At 42.7% G+C, this 18,783-nt stretch overlaps 1 protein-coding gene across 1 annotated transcript; it reads left to right on the top strand.

The window, feature by feature from the left end:
• The first annotated feature begins 525 nt into the window (after positions 1–525).
• Positions 526–14,483, top strand: TALDO1 (transaldolase 1). Its single transcript, XM_056851581.1, has 8 exons — positions 526–625; positions 10,007–10,130; positions 10,399–10,506; positions 10,960–11,091; positions 11,575–11,750; positions 11,844–12,041; positions 12,986–13,131; positions 14,384–14,483. The coding sequence occupies exons 1-8, from the start codon at positions 526–528 to the stop codon at positions 14,414–14,416; spliced, it is 1,017 nt and encodes a 338-aa protein (XP_056707559.1). The 3' UTR covers positions 14,417–14,483.
• The last annotated feature ends 4,300 nt before the right edge of the window (positions 14,484–18,783 follow it).

The raw sequence follows: 18,783 nt of genomic DNA, 5'->3' as shown, positions 1-18,783 counted from the left end.
GAGAGCGAAGCAACGGTCAACTCTCCCGCTTGGGAGCAACGGCCGCCCGTGATTGGCTGTAGAGAGCGAAGCAACGGTCAACTCTTCCGGTTGGGCGCAACGGCCGCCCGTGATTGGCTGTAGAGAGCGAAGCAACAGTCAACTCTCCCGCTTGGGAGCAACGGCCGCCCTTGATTGGCTGTAGAGGGCGAAGCAAAGGGGGACGTTCTCGCGGCGCGCGCTCTTTCTTCTTCCGTGCGGCGCCTCTTTCCTCCTCCCCCCCCACCTTTTTTTGTGGGCGGGAGCGCGGAGGTCAGGCGAGGGAGGAATGAAGAAATCGGGTTGGCCTCCGAGCCCGCGCGGGCTCCCCTGACTCCGCCCCCTCGGTTCCGCCTCGCCTGACTCCGCCCCCTCGGTTCCGCCTTCGCCTGTCGACAGCCTCAGGTGGCGCGAGCCCGTCCTCGGCAGCCTCTCAGAAGGGTCGTCGAAAGGGTCTCGCGAGGCGTCGCCGCGCCCCTCCCCCCCCACGCTCTTCGTCCCGGGGCCATGTCAGTTTCGCCCGTGAAGAGGCCGAAGATGGAGTCCACGGCGCTGGAGCAGCTCAAGAAGCACACCACCGTGGTGGCCGACACCGGGGACTTCCACGGTGAGAGACCCGCTTCCCCTTGAACCCCCTTCACCGGCCCCTCTCGTCTCCCAGAGGGAGGGTGTGCTTCTCCCAGGGGGTTACCTCACTTGGCATTCCCAGCGATGTGTTAAAGAGTTCGAAAACGTTATAAAAAACTTAAAGGATATTCTTTGATTTAATCCCTTATACATATTTTGTATTAAGGCTATGTTAAGGTACTAAGTTAACGGATTTTAATAAGATAAAATAAGGGGGCAGCAGGGGGGGGCGCCCGAGGTGGGCCCCTTCAACTGAGTTGTTCACTAATTTACAATAGATCCAGCTATGGCACCGTGCTGGCAAATGTGGTGGAAACTACCAGAATTTTTTTCCAGACTTTGAAGAGCTGGTACCACTGGATCCAGTTCATCAGTTCTGTTGAATAAATTTCAACTAAAAAGTTTTAGTTTAGTTTTTTAATGGATGTGCAGTTAATTGTAACTGTTTTGAAATTTTATTGTTATTATCTTGTTTAGTGTGTCATGCAAACCCCTATTTTGAATAATGCTTTTTATGGATAGGGTAGGGGGTGCTGGGGTTGAGTTTGTGGAACCAAGGGGGCAGTGGCCCAAAACGTTTGGGAACCACTGCACTAGTCAATCGGAAATGGTTCTCACTAATGCTTCTGAGAAGTGGGCTGTAATCTGGTATATGATGGAATAAACTGCTGGTTTTTAAGGGGCCAGAAAGCCCCCTTTTGTTTTTGCTTGTGCAAACTAAAGTGGCTACTCTTGTGGAATTACTGTAGATGGCCCAGGCTAGCCTGATCTCGTCAGATCTCAGAAGCGAATGGTTAGTATTTGGATGGGAGACCACCAAGGAATACCAGGGTTGCTGTGCAGAGGAAGGCACTGGCAAACCACCTCTGTTAGTCTCTTGCCATGAAAACCCCCAAAAAGGGGTTGCCATAAGTCAGCTGCGACTTGACGGCACTTTACACACACAATGTGTGCCTAGCCTTGCAGGCTCTGGAGTGATTTTGGTGAGCTATGTTGAGGTGACAGGACTGGTCATTAGGAGAGTTGGAAGGATGGACAAAGGAGGGATTTACGTTAAGAGGATTAGAACAGCGAGCTACCCCTTCTGCTGTGAGAGCCAGGGACAAGATCAAGGCCTGAGCTCATTAATTTGAATTTAGTTACTGGATTTCTGTTACCTTGTTTTGCACTGAAATTTGATGTCCTTGTTATCCCCCCACATACCAATTTTCTAATACCATCATGATAAATCTCAGGAGAATGGTATGGCTTTGTTACCCTAGGTCAGGGATCCCCAGCATGGGTGCCAAGGTGCCCACCAACACCTTTTCTGGCACCCGCCAAGTGTTTTTAGGAAGTGGATGGGTTTAGGACTATTGCCCAGGAAGGCTTCTGGTTGACTGCTGGAGATTTGATGGGGTGTGCAGATTTTAAAAAATGTTGCTTTGGCAGCAACTGCCACCACAGCTCAGGGGTCTACGCTGCGTTACTGAAGTTAAGCTGTGGCGATCATTTTGTGGCTGGCTCTGCCTCCTGTGGCAGCCATTTTGTGGCAGAATTCCAAATGTGCTTGTAGGCTCAAAAAGGTTGGGGACCCCTACCCTAGATAGTGAAGTCCATGATGCCACCACCAGAAAGTTCTGGAGTGCATGCCTGAGTTATGTTTGATGAATGTAAAGTGTATAAAGGGCATTAATGAGGCCACTGGTTTTACTCTTAGCGTTTAGTGGAAGTGGTTACTACCCTGGGTGTATTAGAAGCAAATAAACCACAAGCATTGTTTGCTGCAGAAGAGGAGAGATGAAATCTTTTTTGTTTCCTTTGCAACTGAATTAAATGATTGCTCCAAAGAGCATACTAATATGTTAATACAGCAGAAGCTAATACAATTAGTTACTAATTCTGGAGGCGTAGATGTCAAAGCAACCAAAGAATTTCTTCCACTGATTTCTACAAGATTCATACATAGTTAGATCTTCTTCAAAAATGTATTCTATAGGATAGGGCCATAACTTAAAAGGTTACTCTGTGCTTCCCACCCCACACCTCTGCCGAATTTCATTAATTGAAGGACGCCCAGGTCTCCTCTCTCTCACACACAGCTGTCTTATGGCAACCCGGTAGGGTTTTCAAGGCAAGAGATAGTCAGAGGTGGTTTGCCGTTGGCTGCTTCTGCATCACACCCCCAGTATTCCTTGCAGGTTTTCCCATCCAAATACTTACCAGGACCAACCCTGCTTAGCTTCTGAGATCAAATGAGAGATCAGGCTGGCCTGGAGCTATCCAGGTCAAAGCTCCCTTCTCTTAGGTGCTCTAAAATTCTGTTGTATTGCACAGCAACATTTTTGCTGGCTGACTTCTTTCTGAGTTGCCATGTTTTCTTAACTTGTGCTTTACTGCATGAAAGGCTGTTTGAAAAATTTCCAAATGTAATTTTTAAATTTTCTGCATTATGAAGAGATGCATGATACAAAATACCAACCTTACTGCATGCTGTGATGAAGGAAAGTGAATTTAGTGTTAAGTCGCTATAATTCAAGTCATGCTGAAGCTTTTGCCCAGCGATCCTTACGTCATTCTCCAGATGCCACCTCGCTTCTCAATGGTTCTAATGAAGGAATCTGTCTATAAATCGCAATTCTCATTTTGTAAATGTTTTGTTTTGATAATGGAATTTAAATAAAGTTAATTAGAATATGTTTGTTCCTGTAATTAAAGCCAAGGCAGCATGTACTCCGCCTCCGGGCACACACAAGGGCAGCAATTAGTACTAGATTAAAGTGTAGGGTGCTAAACATTCATCTATAGGGGGCTAAACACACAAATGAACACTGAAATTTATCAGGAACTCAGTTGAAAGTGTGAGAGCCAGCATGGTGTAGTGCTTCAGGTTCAACTAGGATCTGGGAAACCCAAGTTCGAATCCCTACTCTGCCATGGAAACTTGCTGAGTAACCTTGGGCCAGTCACACACTCCCAGCCTCGACCCTGGCAAGTATTTGGATGGGAGACCTCCAAGGAATACCAGGGGTGTGTACATCTTTTGCCTGGAAAAACCTATGGGGGTCACCATAAGTCAGCTGTGATTTGATGGCACTTTACACACACACACAGAGTTGAAAGTGTACGGGTTTTAACTAGTGAAGTAATAGAGGCTTGAAGGAGGAAACTGAACAGGATTTCTAGAGGATGTGCTTGGGACCCTGACTCTCTGTTACAATATACAATGCATTTTGCAACATAAGCAAATATATGCAGACATAATTACCTTGCATAGCTTATGCAGACTTCAGAAATAATCAGCTCCTGTCCTAGAATTTGGGTTACCAAAGAGCAAAATTTTGTTCTACGTTTTTTGAATAATATTTAATTAGGGGTGTGCATACACATGATAAAAATGAAATTTAGTGTGGAAGAGGAACTCGGTTGAACAAGCAGTGTTTTGTAAGTAGTCTTATGAAAGATGCTGAAATCTTTCTGTTGCTTAACAAGTGATTGCATCCTGCTGATGTGCAGTGAGTTAGCAAATTGGGACAGGTCAAAGTTCTTTGCATGGTATGAGTAAGACTTGTAGGACAGGACAGGTTATCTCACTTTTTATTAGTGGTTGGGATTACCAAAACAAAATCATCTTGTAATTTTCAAAACCTTGGGAAAAGAAAAAGGTCACTTACGATGAACTAGAATTCCTGAAACTTGACTAGAGCTGAGACTTTACTAAACATTTACAGTATAAGATAAACTTGCTGTTAGTTGTGATGCTTAGAGGAGAAATGTACGTGTCCTCAAGTTAGTTTGGAGATAATTGCCAGTACAAGCCATTTCATTTTATGAGGTACATTTTTGATTGTAACTTGTTGTTTTTCAGAACAGTTTCAGATTTGTTGGGAATCTCATAGGACCATTTGATCATATTTTGCTATAGGTGATAGATAGGCTTGCAAAATGCTTCCCAGAGTATATTTGTTGCAGAACCTGTATATTGTCTGTAGGAGAGGAGGCATCCACAGAGAAGCCATCCAGCCCACAAAGTAGAACCAAGATGTATTTATTGACATTTATACCCCTCCTTTCTTCACAGTGACGACCCAAAGTGGCTAACATTGTTCTTCTCTCCTCCATTTTATCATCTCAGACTAATTTACCTTACAAGGTTGTTGTGAGTGTGTTACTGGCCCAAGGTCACCCAGCAAGCTTCCATGGTGGAGTGGGAATTTGAACCTAGGTCTTCCACATTCTAGTCTGACACATTAACCACTGCACACTGAACTGGGAAGCTGCTGGAGGGTAGTAAGACGTTCTGTCTTGTGAATGGCTTCTGCTTTTTGTGACGGAATATGAGGGAAGAACAAGTACTGGCTAGAATGTCACCTGGCTAGAATGTTAATTGCTATGTAGGAGAGGATGTTAAATTTCTAACCAAGTATTAATCTAAATCCATGGTACTAAAATCTGAATAATGGAGCTCCTTGCCAAGTCTCTGATAGCAGTCATGTAGGTACACCTGCAAGGATACATGTAGTATCCATGGCTATTTAATTGTAGAAACAGAGGTGGCTACTCTCTAAAAGGAAACACTTAGACAGCTGTGGGACTGAAACCTCTTTTATTGATCATGAAGTAGCTCTTCTATCATGAAATGTGAACATACATTTAGGATACATAGAATTTCTCCCCCTAATCCTAGCCATTGTTTGGAACACTGTCATTGTGTTTAAATTTTGCATAGTCAACCAAGCTAAAGTTCACTGATCTCTAAAGTTCCTCAGACCATAGGTTGCCTACTTCTGTTCTGAGATGAGTTTATCATATATATATCAAAATGTTAACCTGGTCTCTAGTCAGTTGTTCCTTACATAGCCTGGAAGTTTTATTGCATAATACAAGAATGCCATTCATGATACTCTGTACTTGAAATTTGTATGGTTCTGTAGCCGATCAATAATGTAAAAAAAAAAAAAAAAAGACAGTAAAAGCTTAAACTTGAGTATTTAAGAAATCTGTAGGTAGTTCCTTTGTATGCCATTCTCTTTATGTGGCTGGGCAGAAGCTAAGCTGCAGTTGATCAATGGAGAAATGACTAATTCCTGGTGGGCTGCCTAGTACCTACTAGAAGATGCTGGTGTTCTTGCAAAGCTTTGCTATCTTATTGCCCTCTTTAGCACCTGCTGCTACCACATACAGCACCAGGTAACATATTAACTAGGGGAAAGGACATTTGGCTGGCTGGGCAGAGCTGCAACTCCTACCTTCCATTTAAAAATGTGGAAAGCCAAAGAGGCTTGTGGCAAAGAAAATGTCTGCTGTGATCCTGTAATGGCTTTGTCCTTTTAGCCATAAAAGCCAAAACATGGCACCTCCATGTTCAAGGGCAGTATGACTAGAAGATACTGGAGGCAAACTAAGATGAACTGACATCACCATACCCTGCTTGTATACTTCCTGGAGGCTTCTATGTGGCCACTGCAGGGGACACAATGGTAGGCTAAATGGATCTTAACTGATCCAACAAGACAATTGTTACATTTTTAAACAGTACATTCTTGGGATCATGTCACACAGGTTTTTGTAAAGGAAATATACATTAACTAAGAGTAGTCACTGAGCCTATACAATTTTGAAAATTGTCTAGCTGTTTAGAAATCCACATTGAAATTACTCTTAACGATGTCCTGTGTAACTTGTTTAAACCAATATTAGAAGGTTACAGAGAGGCATGAATAATGGGTGGAGTTTTATTTACTCAGCTTGCTATGAGTCACCTTGGGTCCTTAATCTAAGAGGGTGGGTTCCATTTTAAACAGGCTACACCTTTTTAAAGGACCTCTGTCTCCCTTTCTTATAGTTGTGGTTCCCAGCCTTTTTGGTATGGTGACCCACAAGTCCAACTTTACTTTGTACGGTGACCCATCCAGCCTAGTCCAAGGTGTTTTGATGCCATAGGCAAACTATGCCCTGATCTGGATAGCCCAGGCTAGCCTGATCTCGTCTCATCTCAGAAGCTAAGCAGGGAGAAACCCTGGCTAGTACTTGGATGGGAGACCTCCAAGGAAAACCAGGGTTGTAACAGAGGCAGGCAATGGCAAACCACCTCTGAACATCCCTTGCCTTGAAAATCCCACTAGGGGTCCCCATAAGTCAGATGTGCTTTGATGGCAAAAAAGGCAAACTATGACCTGATGGCATGCATCTATTCCAGCATTCCTTTTTCTGTAGTGCCCAACCAGGCATTTTTGGGAAACCCACCAATATCACACAGAGGGTGCAGCTTCCCCCATTGTAAACCCCAAGCAAGTGGGAAGTTAATCTCTGCTAGCTGGGTCAGAGCAGGAGTTCGAGGATGTATGCTTGGAGGGTACTGGGTTGAGGAAGTATGCAAAGATGGCAACTGGTGGTGAAGAGGTGGGTGGCAAAGGGCTCAGTGCAGTACTCTTCCCACAGCAGGTAGAGGGGCAGTGAGGCACTGCAGGGGGCCTGCGGAAGAGGTTGGGTTGCTGAGGGAGCAGCACAGACAGAGCCATCCTCCTCTGCTAACAGCATCCATCTACTCTCCAACCTCCACCCCCCCCCCAATCTACTACCGTGAAGTTACTAGTTGCTGGACTACTTCCCCCCCCCCCCTCATTATCATCACAGTAGTGTGGGGTCCAGCAACTAGTAACTTCACGGTAGTAGCTGGGGGGGGGGTAGGTTGGAGAGATCAAAATGAGAGAATTTGGCAAGGAGAAAAGAGAAGAATGCAAAGAGCAAGAGTTGCTATTAGGGAGGGCTGGCCTGCAACCCACTTTCAGAGGCTTCATGAACCACTTTTGGGTCCCAACCCACAGATTGGGAAACATTGCCTTATAGTACATAATCTGCAGATTATTATGTTCCTAGTAATGCATTAGGAGCCCCGTGGCGCAGTGTTAAGCTGCAGTACTGCAGTCAAAAGCTCTGCTCACAACCTGAGTTCGATCCCGACGGAAGTTGGTTTCAGGTAGCCGGCTCAAGGTTGACTCAGTCTTCCATCCTTCTGAGGTCGGTAAAATGAGTACCCAGCTTGCTGGGGGTAAAGGGGAGATGACTGGGGAAGGCACTGGCAAGCCACCCCGTAAACAAAGTCTGCCTAGTAAACGTCGGGATGTGACGTCACCCCATGGGTCCGGAATGTCCAGGTGTTTGCACAGGGGACCTTTACCTTTAGTAATGCATTATGTAGAGTATTTCCCCCTCCACAATTCCTTTGAGGTTTTTCCACTTGAAGCTTTCATCAGCAGCAGCTTTAGCTCCCTTTCTCCGAGCTGTCAGTCTTGTATCTCGCATTCTACTGCTCCCAGGTATTCCTGCCCTGGCTCCAGGTTTGCCCAGTATAGTATAGTATTGGAATAAAACGTCTGTAGGTATTGTTCCAGTGCTAAATGACGGGAATCCAGTCAGTGGTTGTATGTTGCAAGATGAAACTAGAATTTTGGGTTTATCTGGATGGTGCAGTAATAAAGGAAAGAGGAAATAGCATACAGTACTGAGGTGGGAAAATGGTGAAGTATGTAGTACTTCCTCATTCTTTATAAACGGGAAAGTTCTTAAAGTTGTTTACATAGCTGGACTCTTTCTTTTTGGTCTTAACTAATTGAATTTGTCTAACAAGTGTGTTCATGTCCAAAAGCTTGGGGAGGGAAGTACTTAAATACCAGTCCTAAAGCTCTATCTAAGTTCTGATCATGTTGATTAGTTTCTAAGTTGTGCTAATAGCAGTGATTAATTAGTTTCCTGTTTTAACCAGGTTTGGAAGAGATAGTATTTGCAGACATAAATAATATTGACTGCATGCATCTTAAAAACTGTCAGTTGAAACAGTCCAGTCATATATCTGATTCCAATCTTGGCTTTACAGTCCAGATCAAAACATCCACTCAGTGGAGCTAGATATCATTTACAGAAAAATCCCAGACTGTGAAATGGGGGGTTTAAACCCCCTCAAAAGTAGAAAATCAGTTATTGCGCTGACACACAAATTAAAACTTTCAAAATGCTGGCAGAGATCTCACAAGATTACAATTGGCATTATGGGATTACTAGGTAAACTCAATATCTGAGGCATTTATTGTAAAGAGCGTCGAGGTTGGGAGAAGAAAAGGCAGAGATGGGAAGAAGGGGGGGCAAGGATTCAATGGGAGGCTTACAGAGGGGGAAGTGGCAATGGGTGGGTTGGAAGGGGAGAGAAAGCAGCAACTGGCAGTTGCAGAGGAGAAAAATTGGCAATGGGAGGTGAGCAAAAGGACAGAAAATGGGGGCCAGCTGCAGGAGAGGATTTCCTCTCCTTTACACGTTCTCATGGGTCTCCCTCTGAAGAACATAAGAGCCCCACTGGATATGACCAGTGGTCTATCTAGTTGTGATGCACTGTTTCATACGGTTGGCCAACCAGTTACCCTAGAGGGCCAACAACAGGGCATAGAGAGGTTGAAGCCTTCCCCTGATGTTGCCTCCTGGCACTGGTATTCAGAGGTTACTACCTGTGAATATGCCCTGACCTGGATGGCCCAGGCTAGCCTGATCTCGTCAGATCTCAGAAGCTAAGCAGGGTCAGCCCTGGTTAGTATTTGGATGGGAGACCACCAAGGAATACCAGGGTTGCTATGCAGAGGAAGGCACTGGCAAACACCTCTGTTAGTCTCTTGCCATGAAAACCCCAAAAGGGGTCGCCATAAGTCGGCTGCGACTTGACGGCACTTTACACACACACACACACACCTGTGAATATGGAGGTTCCCTTTAGTCCCATGGCTAGCAGCCAGTGATAGACCTTTTCTCTACGAAGCTGTCTGATCCCCTTTTAAAGCTAGCAATGCCTATGGTCATCATTATATCCTCTGACAGTGAATTCCACATTTTAATCATGTTGCATAAAGAAGTATTTCCTTTTGTCTGTCCTGAATCTACCACCCATCAATTTCATTGGATGGCCTCAAGTTCTGGTATTGGGAGAGGGAGAAAAAGTTCTCTTTCTACTTTCTCTACCCTGTGCATATTTTTATAAACCTATCATCATGTCTGTCCCCCCAGTCATCTCTTTTTCCAAACTGAAAAGTCACAGATTCTTCAGTCTTTCCTTATAGGAAATGTGCTCCAACCAATCATCTTGGTAGCCCTCTTCTGTATTTTTTTTCCAGCTCTGCAATGTCCTTTTTGAGAAACAGTGAACAGAACTGCACATTGTCTCTTATACAGGAGCATTTTAATTTGGCTGTTTTGTTTTTAATCTCTTTCCTAATAATCCCCAGCATAGAGTTTGCCCTTTTCACCATTGTGGCACACTGGATTGACACTGGGTTTGTACAGACAAAGGAATTCATAGGTTGAAATGGATAAATAGTGATGTCTGGTTTTACTTCCATAGCCATTGAGGAATACCAGCCTTTGGATGCTACTACCAATCCTTCCCTTATACTGGCTGCGGCCCAGATGCCATCTTACCAGCAGTTAGTGGAAGATGCTATTGCACATGGAAAGGAACTTGGCGGGTGAGTAAGCCCTGTTAAGGTTTAAACTTGGCAGTTGCAAAATTTTTTGGATTATATTACTGGCTTTTGTTTCCTTCAATCCCTGCTGTATTGTAGTTTACCGTCATAGTTCCAGCCTTCAATATCTAAGTGAAGGAGTTCAGCTACAAAGAGCAGTCCATGGTATAAAATAGCCATTGCAAACTTGTCCTACTTAACCACCACGAGATTTTCTTCTTCTTTACTATGTTCTTTTCCAGTTTTTTATAATTTTCTCTCATATTTCCAGGTCAGAAGACAATCAAGTTACAAATGCTTGTGACAAGCTTTTTGTATTGTTTGGTGCAGAAATTTTGAAGAGGATACCTGGCCGTGTGTCCACAGAGGTAGACGCAAGGTGTGTCTTTTCAGACTTTGTCAACTGGAAGTTGCCTAAAGACTGCTTAGAACTGGGAGTAAGGGTTCCATTAGGCTGACTTTCCATGAGTACACATGCTGGGCAATGGATTCCGTGTGTGTTTATAAGTGTGTGTGTGTGTATAAAACAGAAGGTGTATATGCAATTGGGGAAAATGAGCACATCTGTGTTGATAAAATGTAGTGAAGCAGTCTTCTGATTCCCTGAGTTTCTGACATAAGTGTTGAGCTCAGAATTTTGTTTGGCTGAAGTGTGTAACTGGATAGAGCAAATCCCAGAAAATGCAAACCTGCTAAGTCGCGGTGATGCCATATTAATTATCTCATCTCCTCTTTTGAGGGGTAGATAACAGTAACATGAGTGATATGTACTTAAGACATACTGATGAATGCTTGTAACCTTTTTTTGAAAAAAAATCCCTTTTTCCCAAAGGTTGTCATTTGACAAGGAAGGCATGGTTAAGAAGGCTAGACACTTCATAGATCTTTATAAGGAAGCAGGAATTAATAAAGACCGCATCCTCATCAAGCTGTCTTCAACATGGGAGGGCATCCAGGCTGGCAAGTAAGTGTATTATACCTGGTGTATTGGTGTAAAGTAGCTATTTAATATCACACACCTCTGCTACCTGTCTTGATTGGAGCCCTTGTAATGTTTTCTGATGTAGTCAGTGCCATTTTCAGAGTTTAATCTTTAAGTCAGGGGTGTCGAACTCAATTGTTATGAGGGCCGGATATGACATAAATGTTACTTGGGTCGGGCCAGGCCATGCCTCACCAGCCCAGATCGGGACTTGGGGGGAGGTGGCTGCCTCAGCTGGCTCGCAGGCCGGATAAGACCTCTCAGGAGGTCAGATCCGGCCCTCAGGCCTTATGTTTGACAGCACTGCTTTAAGTGGAGTAAATACTGGCTAAAGCTTCCTGATTATTATTTTTTTTTAAACTTAGTAATGTGATTTAGAAGATAATTTCATATAAAATTCTGTAGCTGTTTTTATCAGTGCTGTTGGTAGGGAAAGTAATTCTACTTTGGTAACTTACTCTGCAGGATTCTTGAAGAGCAATTTGGGATCCACTGCAACTTGACGTTACTGTTCTCCTTTGCTCAGGCTGTTGCCTGTGCAGAGGCAGGCGTTACACTCATTTCCCCATTTGTTGGGCGTATCCTGGATTGGCATGTTGCAAATACAGACAAAAAAGCTTATGATCCATCAGAGGACCCAGGTAATTTTTTCAATTAATATGACTGTCTTTGAGGAGTAAGTTTTTAGAGAAGTGGTGAAATAAAATTGCATGTTACATTCATTGTTTTTATAGGAGTGAAAAGTGTCACTAAAATCTACAATTACTACAAAAAGTTTGGCTACAAAACTATTGTGATGGGAGCTTCATTTCGAAACACTGGAGAAATCAAAGCTCTGACTGGCTGTGACTATCTCACCATTTCCCCCAAGCTTCTGGGAGAGCTCAGTAAAGATACCAGTAAGCTGACTCCAATGCTCAGTGTCAAAGAAGGTAAGCTTTCTTCTCCATGGATGCATCATATGGTGTTACAGTCTTAGTGAGTGTGTGCGTTACCAAAAGATGATTCGGTCAAATAGTGGTCCTCCACTGTGTATGTGAGTGAGACAGAGAGATGAACTTTAACTGAATTGGCTTACTTTGCTATTTCCTCAGACACTTTGCATTAAAACTTTATAATATTCTTGGAGTTCCTGGTTCAACTTGACATCGGAGATAAAATAGTTAAATATTGCATATTGAGTGAATGTTTTGGAGGAGAGAAAACCTCAAAGCTCATGTAGGGTGAAAAATCTATGTCATTATATGGAAAAAAGTTGCTTCAGTGTAATGTTTTTAAATTCTCAATAGGCTGCTTTCATTTTTCTTTTACTGCACCCTATGCTTTCTGGGTATGATAGATGGATGAACTGTAAGCTGCCACCATATAAGAAGCTGTTAAACTGTGTGCATCTGCTGTTAACAAAAGTCTCCCATAGTACACTGATTAGTTGGCAGACTTGTCTGGTCATCTTTTGACCACTGAATACCCAAACGAGCATGTAGTTCAAAATATTTGCTTTTGCATTATTCAGCATTTCTCCTGTGAGCTAAAAGCATAGCAAAACTCTCAGCGTATGTTTTGAATGCTGAATACCTGGCTGTTTCTTGTAAGGTACCTGAGTATAAATAACTGCTAGACAGCTGACTTTGGCCAGTCACTCTCAGCCTAATCCACCTCATAAGATGAGAGTTGTGAGGATAAAATGGGGCACAGTGAGAATGTTGTAAGCCACTTTGAGGAGAAAAGCAGTGTATAAATGTCTAAATCCATAAATGATGTTAGCCATATGAATTATGAAGGGGCAATCTTGATATGGGCATTCATCGAGCAGTTTAAATTGCTTTGCTTGGTGTATTTGTGAACATTCCATAATTTGATACATCCCTCAATGCAGCCCAGGCATGTAGCTTGGAGAAGATCCATCTAGATGAGAAGACATTCCGTTGGCTTCACAATGAAGACCAAATGGCTGTGGAGAAATTGTCTGATGGGATCAGAAAGTTTGCTGCTGATGCCATTAAATTGGAACGGATGATAAAGGTAAAATTAAGAGTTTTTGATCTAAATACAGGGCTAGTTCTCAGGGTTTTTTTTTAGAATATCAGCTGTTGGCATTAGGTGTGGGGCCAGGGCTTAGTGGTAGAGCATCTTCTTAGCAGGCAGAAGGTCCCAGGTGATATGAAAGACCTGTCCCTGAGACTTTGGAGAACTGTTACCTGCCAGAGGTGACAGCGCTGACCTTAATATACCAATAATATGATTCATTATAAGACAGCTTCATTTATTGGTACTATCTTTGGTGGTGGTGCTTTCCTTGGCTTTTAATTGTAAGTATGAGGTTTTTTCCATTTTTGCATGTTATCAGCAGTCAATGAACAGTTCAATAGCATGCCCTTCTACAAGGTATGGTTCCACAATTGCCTTTCTGCTGAAGATTTTGGTGAAATTTCAAAGTGTGTATCACAGATACTTTGCTATTATAGTGGAATTTCTGACCCATTTAAAACACCGAGTTTAACTGTCTAGAAGAAACTATAAATGCTTGGGATGTCTAGGTTTTTTCTACCTCGAGCTTAAAAGCTATGAACAATTAAACTTGATTGAAGTTGAATTAAGTGGCACTAAAGCCCCATGACACAGAGTGGCAGACTGCAGTACTGCAGTCCAAGCTCTGCTCACAACCTGAGTTCGATCCTGCCAGAAGTTTGTTTCAGGTAGCCGGTTTAAGGTTGACTCAGCCTTCCATCCTTCCGAGGTCGGTAAAATGAGGACCCAGCTTGCTGGGGGTAAAGGGAAGATGACTGGGGAAGTCGCTGGCAAACCACCCTGTAAACAAAGTCTGCCTAGTAAACGTTGGGCTCTGATGTCACCCCATGGGTCAGGAATGACCCGATGCTTGCACAGGGGACCTTTACCTTTTTTAAAGTTCAGAAACTGGTTATTTTTTCCTGAGTACATAGGTACTTTACATCATTTGTCTGAAAGATTTGTAAAATGGCACCTCAGAGATTAACAGCTTTTCTTGTTTGAGGTGTTTCAAGTCCTGAAAATGCTGTCCTTGAATATTAGAAATGGAAAGATACCCAAAGTGAACTTTCTTTTCCCAGAGTTGAAACTGTTAGCTATATGCTTGCCCATTTGAAATGGAAATATTGTCAGCTACCCTTACTGTTTCTGCAAGTATTTCAGGAATTGATGTATTGAATTTTTGTACTGGCTTAGAATATGACCATTTGGTTTTTAGGTGTATGATTAAGTTTGGCTATTTAGTTATTTTTTCCCCTCCTTTTAGGAACGGATGTTCAGCGCTGCAAATGGAAAGTAGATAAACCAAAGTTCTTGGATGTGGAATGGATGTACAAATGCCTATGTGTTGCATATGAATGGATTTTCTGTATATCAAGCTTTTTATGTAGATTTGTAAACAGGTTTTCAATGTTTGACACTTTTATATATCAAAAGTCCACCTCTTGGGAGTGACACACATTTCTTTTCCACTAAGGATTATAAACTTGCAAATGACTTAACTACCACCAATTGATTGGGAAGGCTTTCTCCCCTCCAAAATATTAATAATTTTAAAAGATTGTATATATCGATGTTTCCATTATTCATGCTTAAAGTATAATGGTGCAATGTTCCTTTGCTCCCACTGAGAGTGCTGAAAGTGCAGGCTGTGTTGAAAGGACGAAATTCTGAGAGAGATTATGGCATTCATACTATTGTAACACTTCATTTTTCTATGGAGGACGGCCATGGTTATTAATATGGATGTAGCAACTGGACTTAAACCACAGTGATTTAGTTCAGACATCCCACCAAGCCATGCTTAAGAAAGCTAAAGTGTCTTAATATGAGATCTGAACTCACATGCACAATTGGCCATCAATCCATAATTGGAAGTGGTTAGCCAAATCTGGTTTGTGAAACTGATTTTGTGATGTTTAATATACCACTGAGTTATTGCTATTGCTCTACCCTCCAGGGGCCTCTCAGTCTTAGAAATGGAGGGTGCAGCAGGGGGAAAGTTAAAATAGGCAAGTAGCTTTTAAACCATGATTTGTACAATTGGAAATTCAAATAATGGTTTGACGTTTAAGCCACGGTTAATGCAGATCGGTTTTGCTTACTGAGGCCCAGTGCACTAAGGACCTGAGGCCTACTAATCAGTGTTGGAGGCTTGGAGAGCAGCATGTGGTTTCAGCACCACCCTCTCACTGCTGACAAGCTGATTGGAAAGTTCAGAGCAGAAAACATGTAGGAGGCACCCCTCCAGCTGGTCAGCAATGGTTACACAGGGATGGGCAGCAATCTAAAAATGGTGGCCAAGAGCTTGGCATTTCTTCTGGAACCTTCCCCCAACTTGAATTTTACGGGTTTCATGTCCAATTCCCAAAGTGGATTTAAAAAATAAATAAATTGCACTGTGGAAAGGAATAGTCTTTTCATCCAACTTGTTAGATTGACAAAAGAGAGCTTCTATTTGAGACAGCACACCACACCTGTCACCAGCAGGAATAAAATTAGGCTCATAATTTTTCAACAAGCTTCCATCATGAGGTACACATAGGCTGTTCTTTTGGGGGGACGGGACGAAAATATAGTTTAGCAGAAAACATAGATCCTTTTACTTACGTCATTGAGACAAAGCATCAAAGTTAGCTAACCTAACTTGCATAGCTGATCATAATTTAATTCACTTCCTCATTTAAACAGTCAACTGTACAAATGGTCTCTGTTGTGTATTAATGAAAGTAACCAAAAAACCCATAGCTTGAATATATTCAGTGATGCACCGGGGGGGGGGGGGTCTTCTTGTGACAGTAATATTGCATGTTTTTAAAATACAAAAATGACAGCTGATTCCCCCACGTCTAGTTTTGAATGTGTTAATCAAAAGACGAAAGTACAGATCTGAGAATTGGTTTAAAATAGCAGCTAACCTTTTTTGCAGTCATTGGAGTGTGACAATACAGTGACTGTCATATGGAAAGCAGCCCCTTTATATAGGAAAATGTCCTTTAAAAAGAAACGATGGAAATCAGCACATTGTTTCATTGCTGTCTAGGATGAAAAGCCTTCAGATGTCAGTTTTTCTCCCATCCCTGAAGGATTGTTCATGGTCTTTGTCTTTAAAAAAAAAAAAATTAGGGAAATTGGGACCATTTTTGTACCTTACCTGAACTGAGATTGGGTTAGATCAGGAACAGCATAGCCCTTTAATTTTCTGAGAGCTCTCATGGTGGCAAGGGGGGGAGCATACTGGCCACTTAACTTACAGGGAAATTTTCCAAGGGGACCACTGCCTTAAGGGCTGCTGGTGGCTAGGAGCAAGCCAAGCCCTAGCAACTCTGCTTCTTGGCCCAGACCCCTCAATCAGCCTTGGCAGCAGCTTGTGTCAGCTCACCAACTGTCTCCCCCTGCACTGCTTCCCCTTTGGGGGCTGATGCAGTGGGTGAGCTGCTAATGCCCATCGTCAGCCCCACTGAGCTGAACGACCCTGCAGTGCTGGCTTGTAGCAAAGGAAGAGGAGCTCAGCTTGACTTGCTGTAAGGCCGTTTTCCATTCCCAGTCCTCTCCTGGCCAGTGGTTCAACGAGGGTTGATGCTGCTTCCACAGCAGTAACAGCTATTAGAATAGCATTATTAACACGGTCCTCCAAGGAGTTAGCAGCTACTGCTGCTGGGCTGGGGCAGTTTGCCTCTGTGGCCAGGTGTTGAAGGTGATGAGGTTGTATGTGGCTAGAGCCCATACCTCCTAGAAATGCCAGTGGTAATGTCATTCCTTGGTTGCAATTTTGGACTGTCTGTCATTGCATTCTTTGTATCTAGTAATGACTTTTTGGTGCGAAGTTTTCCAATTCAGTTTTGTGTTTTGAACCTACTATCTTGATGGCTCAACATGCCATGATCTTAACAACTAAAGGATTGTGTACTTTAAACCACTGCAATTTAAACCACATTTTGCTTAAAGTGTTGTCAATGAAGGACTTTCTAAAAATTTTACGAAGAAGGTTGTTGAACAAACTAGGAAATTAGTGCCCCAGATATGTTGGCACATGCAGGAATCAAATTAGAACACTACCCTCTCATTCCCCACTACTGACTGAAGCAATGTACAGAGAAGGGTAAAGAGTGGCATTGCAGACTCCTTCCTTCACACTTTATTTCATGGTGAGGATAATATCCCTGCAGCAAAAGGCCACCTTTTGAATTGTCATTGGATTTGGAAAATGGGAGACAAGCTGCATTTAGATCTGCTGGGTTAGTTTAGACTTTGAAATTTTTAATTGACTTTGTAAGCCATGCCTTCTTACAGGAATGATGAGGTGTTCATGCAGCAAAATACTGCCTTCTTTGTGTAAAGCTTTTAGCAAATGTTTAAAATTTCTACTTAATTATCTGCTAAACTTTACATAAGTTTAACACATTTTCTCTTCATAAGCAGCTCCTGATTTCAGAGGCCAAACAAAAGCTCCCAAATACACTGCCCAATTTAAAATCTATACTGACAGCTTTGCAGTTATTTCTTTCTACATCATAAATACCAGCCGTAGCACAAGGAAACTGCGGCCAATTGCAGAAATACATTCTACCCCACTTGCATCAGAAGAAACAGAAAATAATCAGATGTCAGAAACAAGAATTAAAAGGTCTAGAAGAATGCATGCTTCTCATTGTAAGAGACATTCAGATAAAGGAGTACAAAAAAGTAAGTATTCATGTTAGGGAGCAGTAGGCATTATCAAAAAGAGATACATGTTACTGTAGTAACTATATTAATAAACAAGGCTGTGGCAGATAAAAATACTGAAAACGATCATGTTTTCAGTACATCTAGATATTTCAATGAAAAACCAATATTCTGCTGTAATAGGGCCAAATTCAAGAGCCACCCAGAAAGAGTTACTAAATGGGGCAGCTGTACAGGTTCCATGGAGGAAAGGGCTCCTTTAACTGTTTCAAAAAAATATTGGAGCAAAATGGTTTGTAAGTTAATTGTATTAGTACTGCAGCACATGGAATAGGAACTACGCACGGCATCTACTGAGGTTTTCCACCAAGTTCATGTCTGGTGTTAAGCGGGGGGGGGGGGGCTGTGGCTCAGTGGCAGAGCATCTGTTTGGCAGGCAGAAGGCACCAGGTTCAATCCCTGGCAGCTCCAGTTAAAAGGATTAGTAGGTGATATGAAAGATCTCAGTCTGAGACCTTGGAGAATCAATGCTAGCCTGAGTAAACAGCACTAGCTGTGATGGGAAGCAGTCTAATTCAATATAAGGCAGCTTCCTGTATGTTACAAAAAGTTGTGATTAGTGATACAACTCAGTCACCTAAATAGCCTTTAGCCACTTACAAAAGAATGGATAAAAGGGACCAAAGCAGCAATGCAGACTACAAACCATCAGTAAAATATTTCAGTGGGTTAAAGATATGGCATTAACTATGTATGATGATTCCGTGGTACAACTATATCATAAAAGCCCTGCTTCTATCAAACATGTCATCTGAAAGATCCTAAGGTATATGAATGCTAAGTGGAATGGATCTGGATCCAGCCTAAATTTTCCATCAGCAAAATGGAACTTTCCTGCTCCCCCTCCCCATGATCTCCATGAAATTTTGCTCCTGGGACACAGAGTACCTTGAGGGGGTTCTGCAGCATCAAGAGGGAACTGGTAGAAGTTGCCAGTTT

This window comes from Euleptes europaea, chromosome 6 (genome assembly GCF_029931775.1).
Source record: "Euleptes europaea isolate rEulEur1 chromosome 6, rEulEur1.hap1, whole genome shotgun sequence".
NCBI lineage: Eukaryota > Metazoa > Chordata > Lepidosauria > Squamata > Sphaerodactylidae > Euleptes > Euleptes europaea.
Note: the sequence above shows the minus strand (reverse complement) of the source record. Positions and strands in the feature narration are given on the sequence as shown.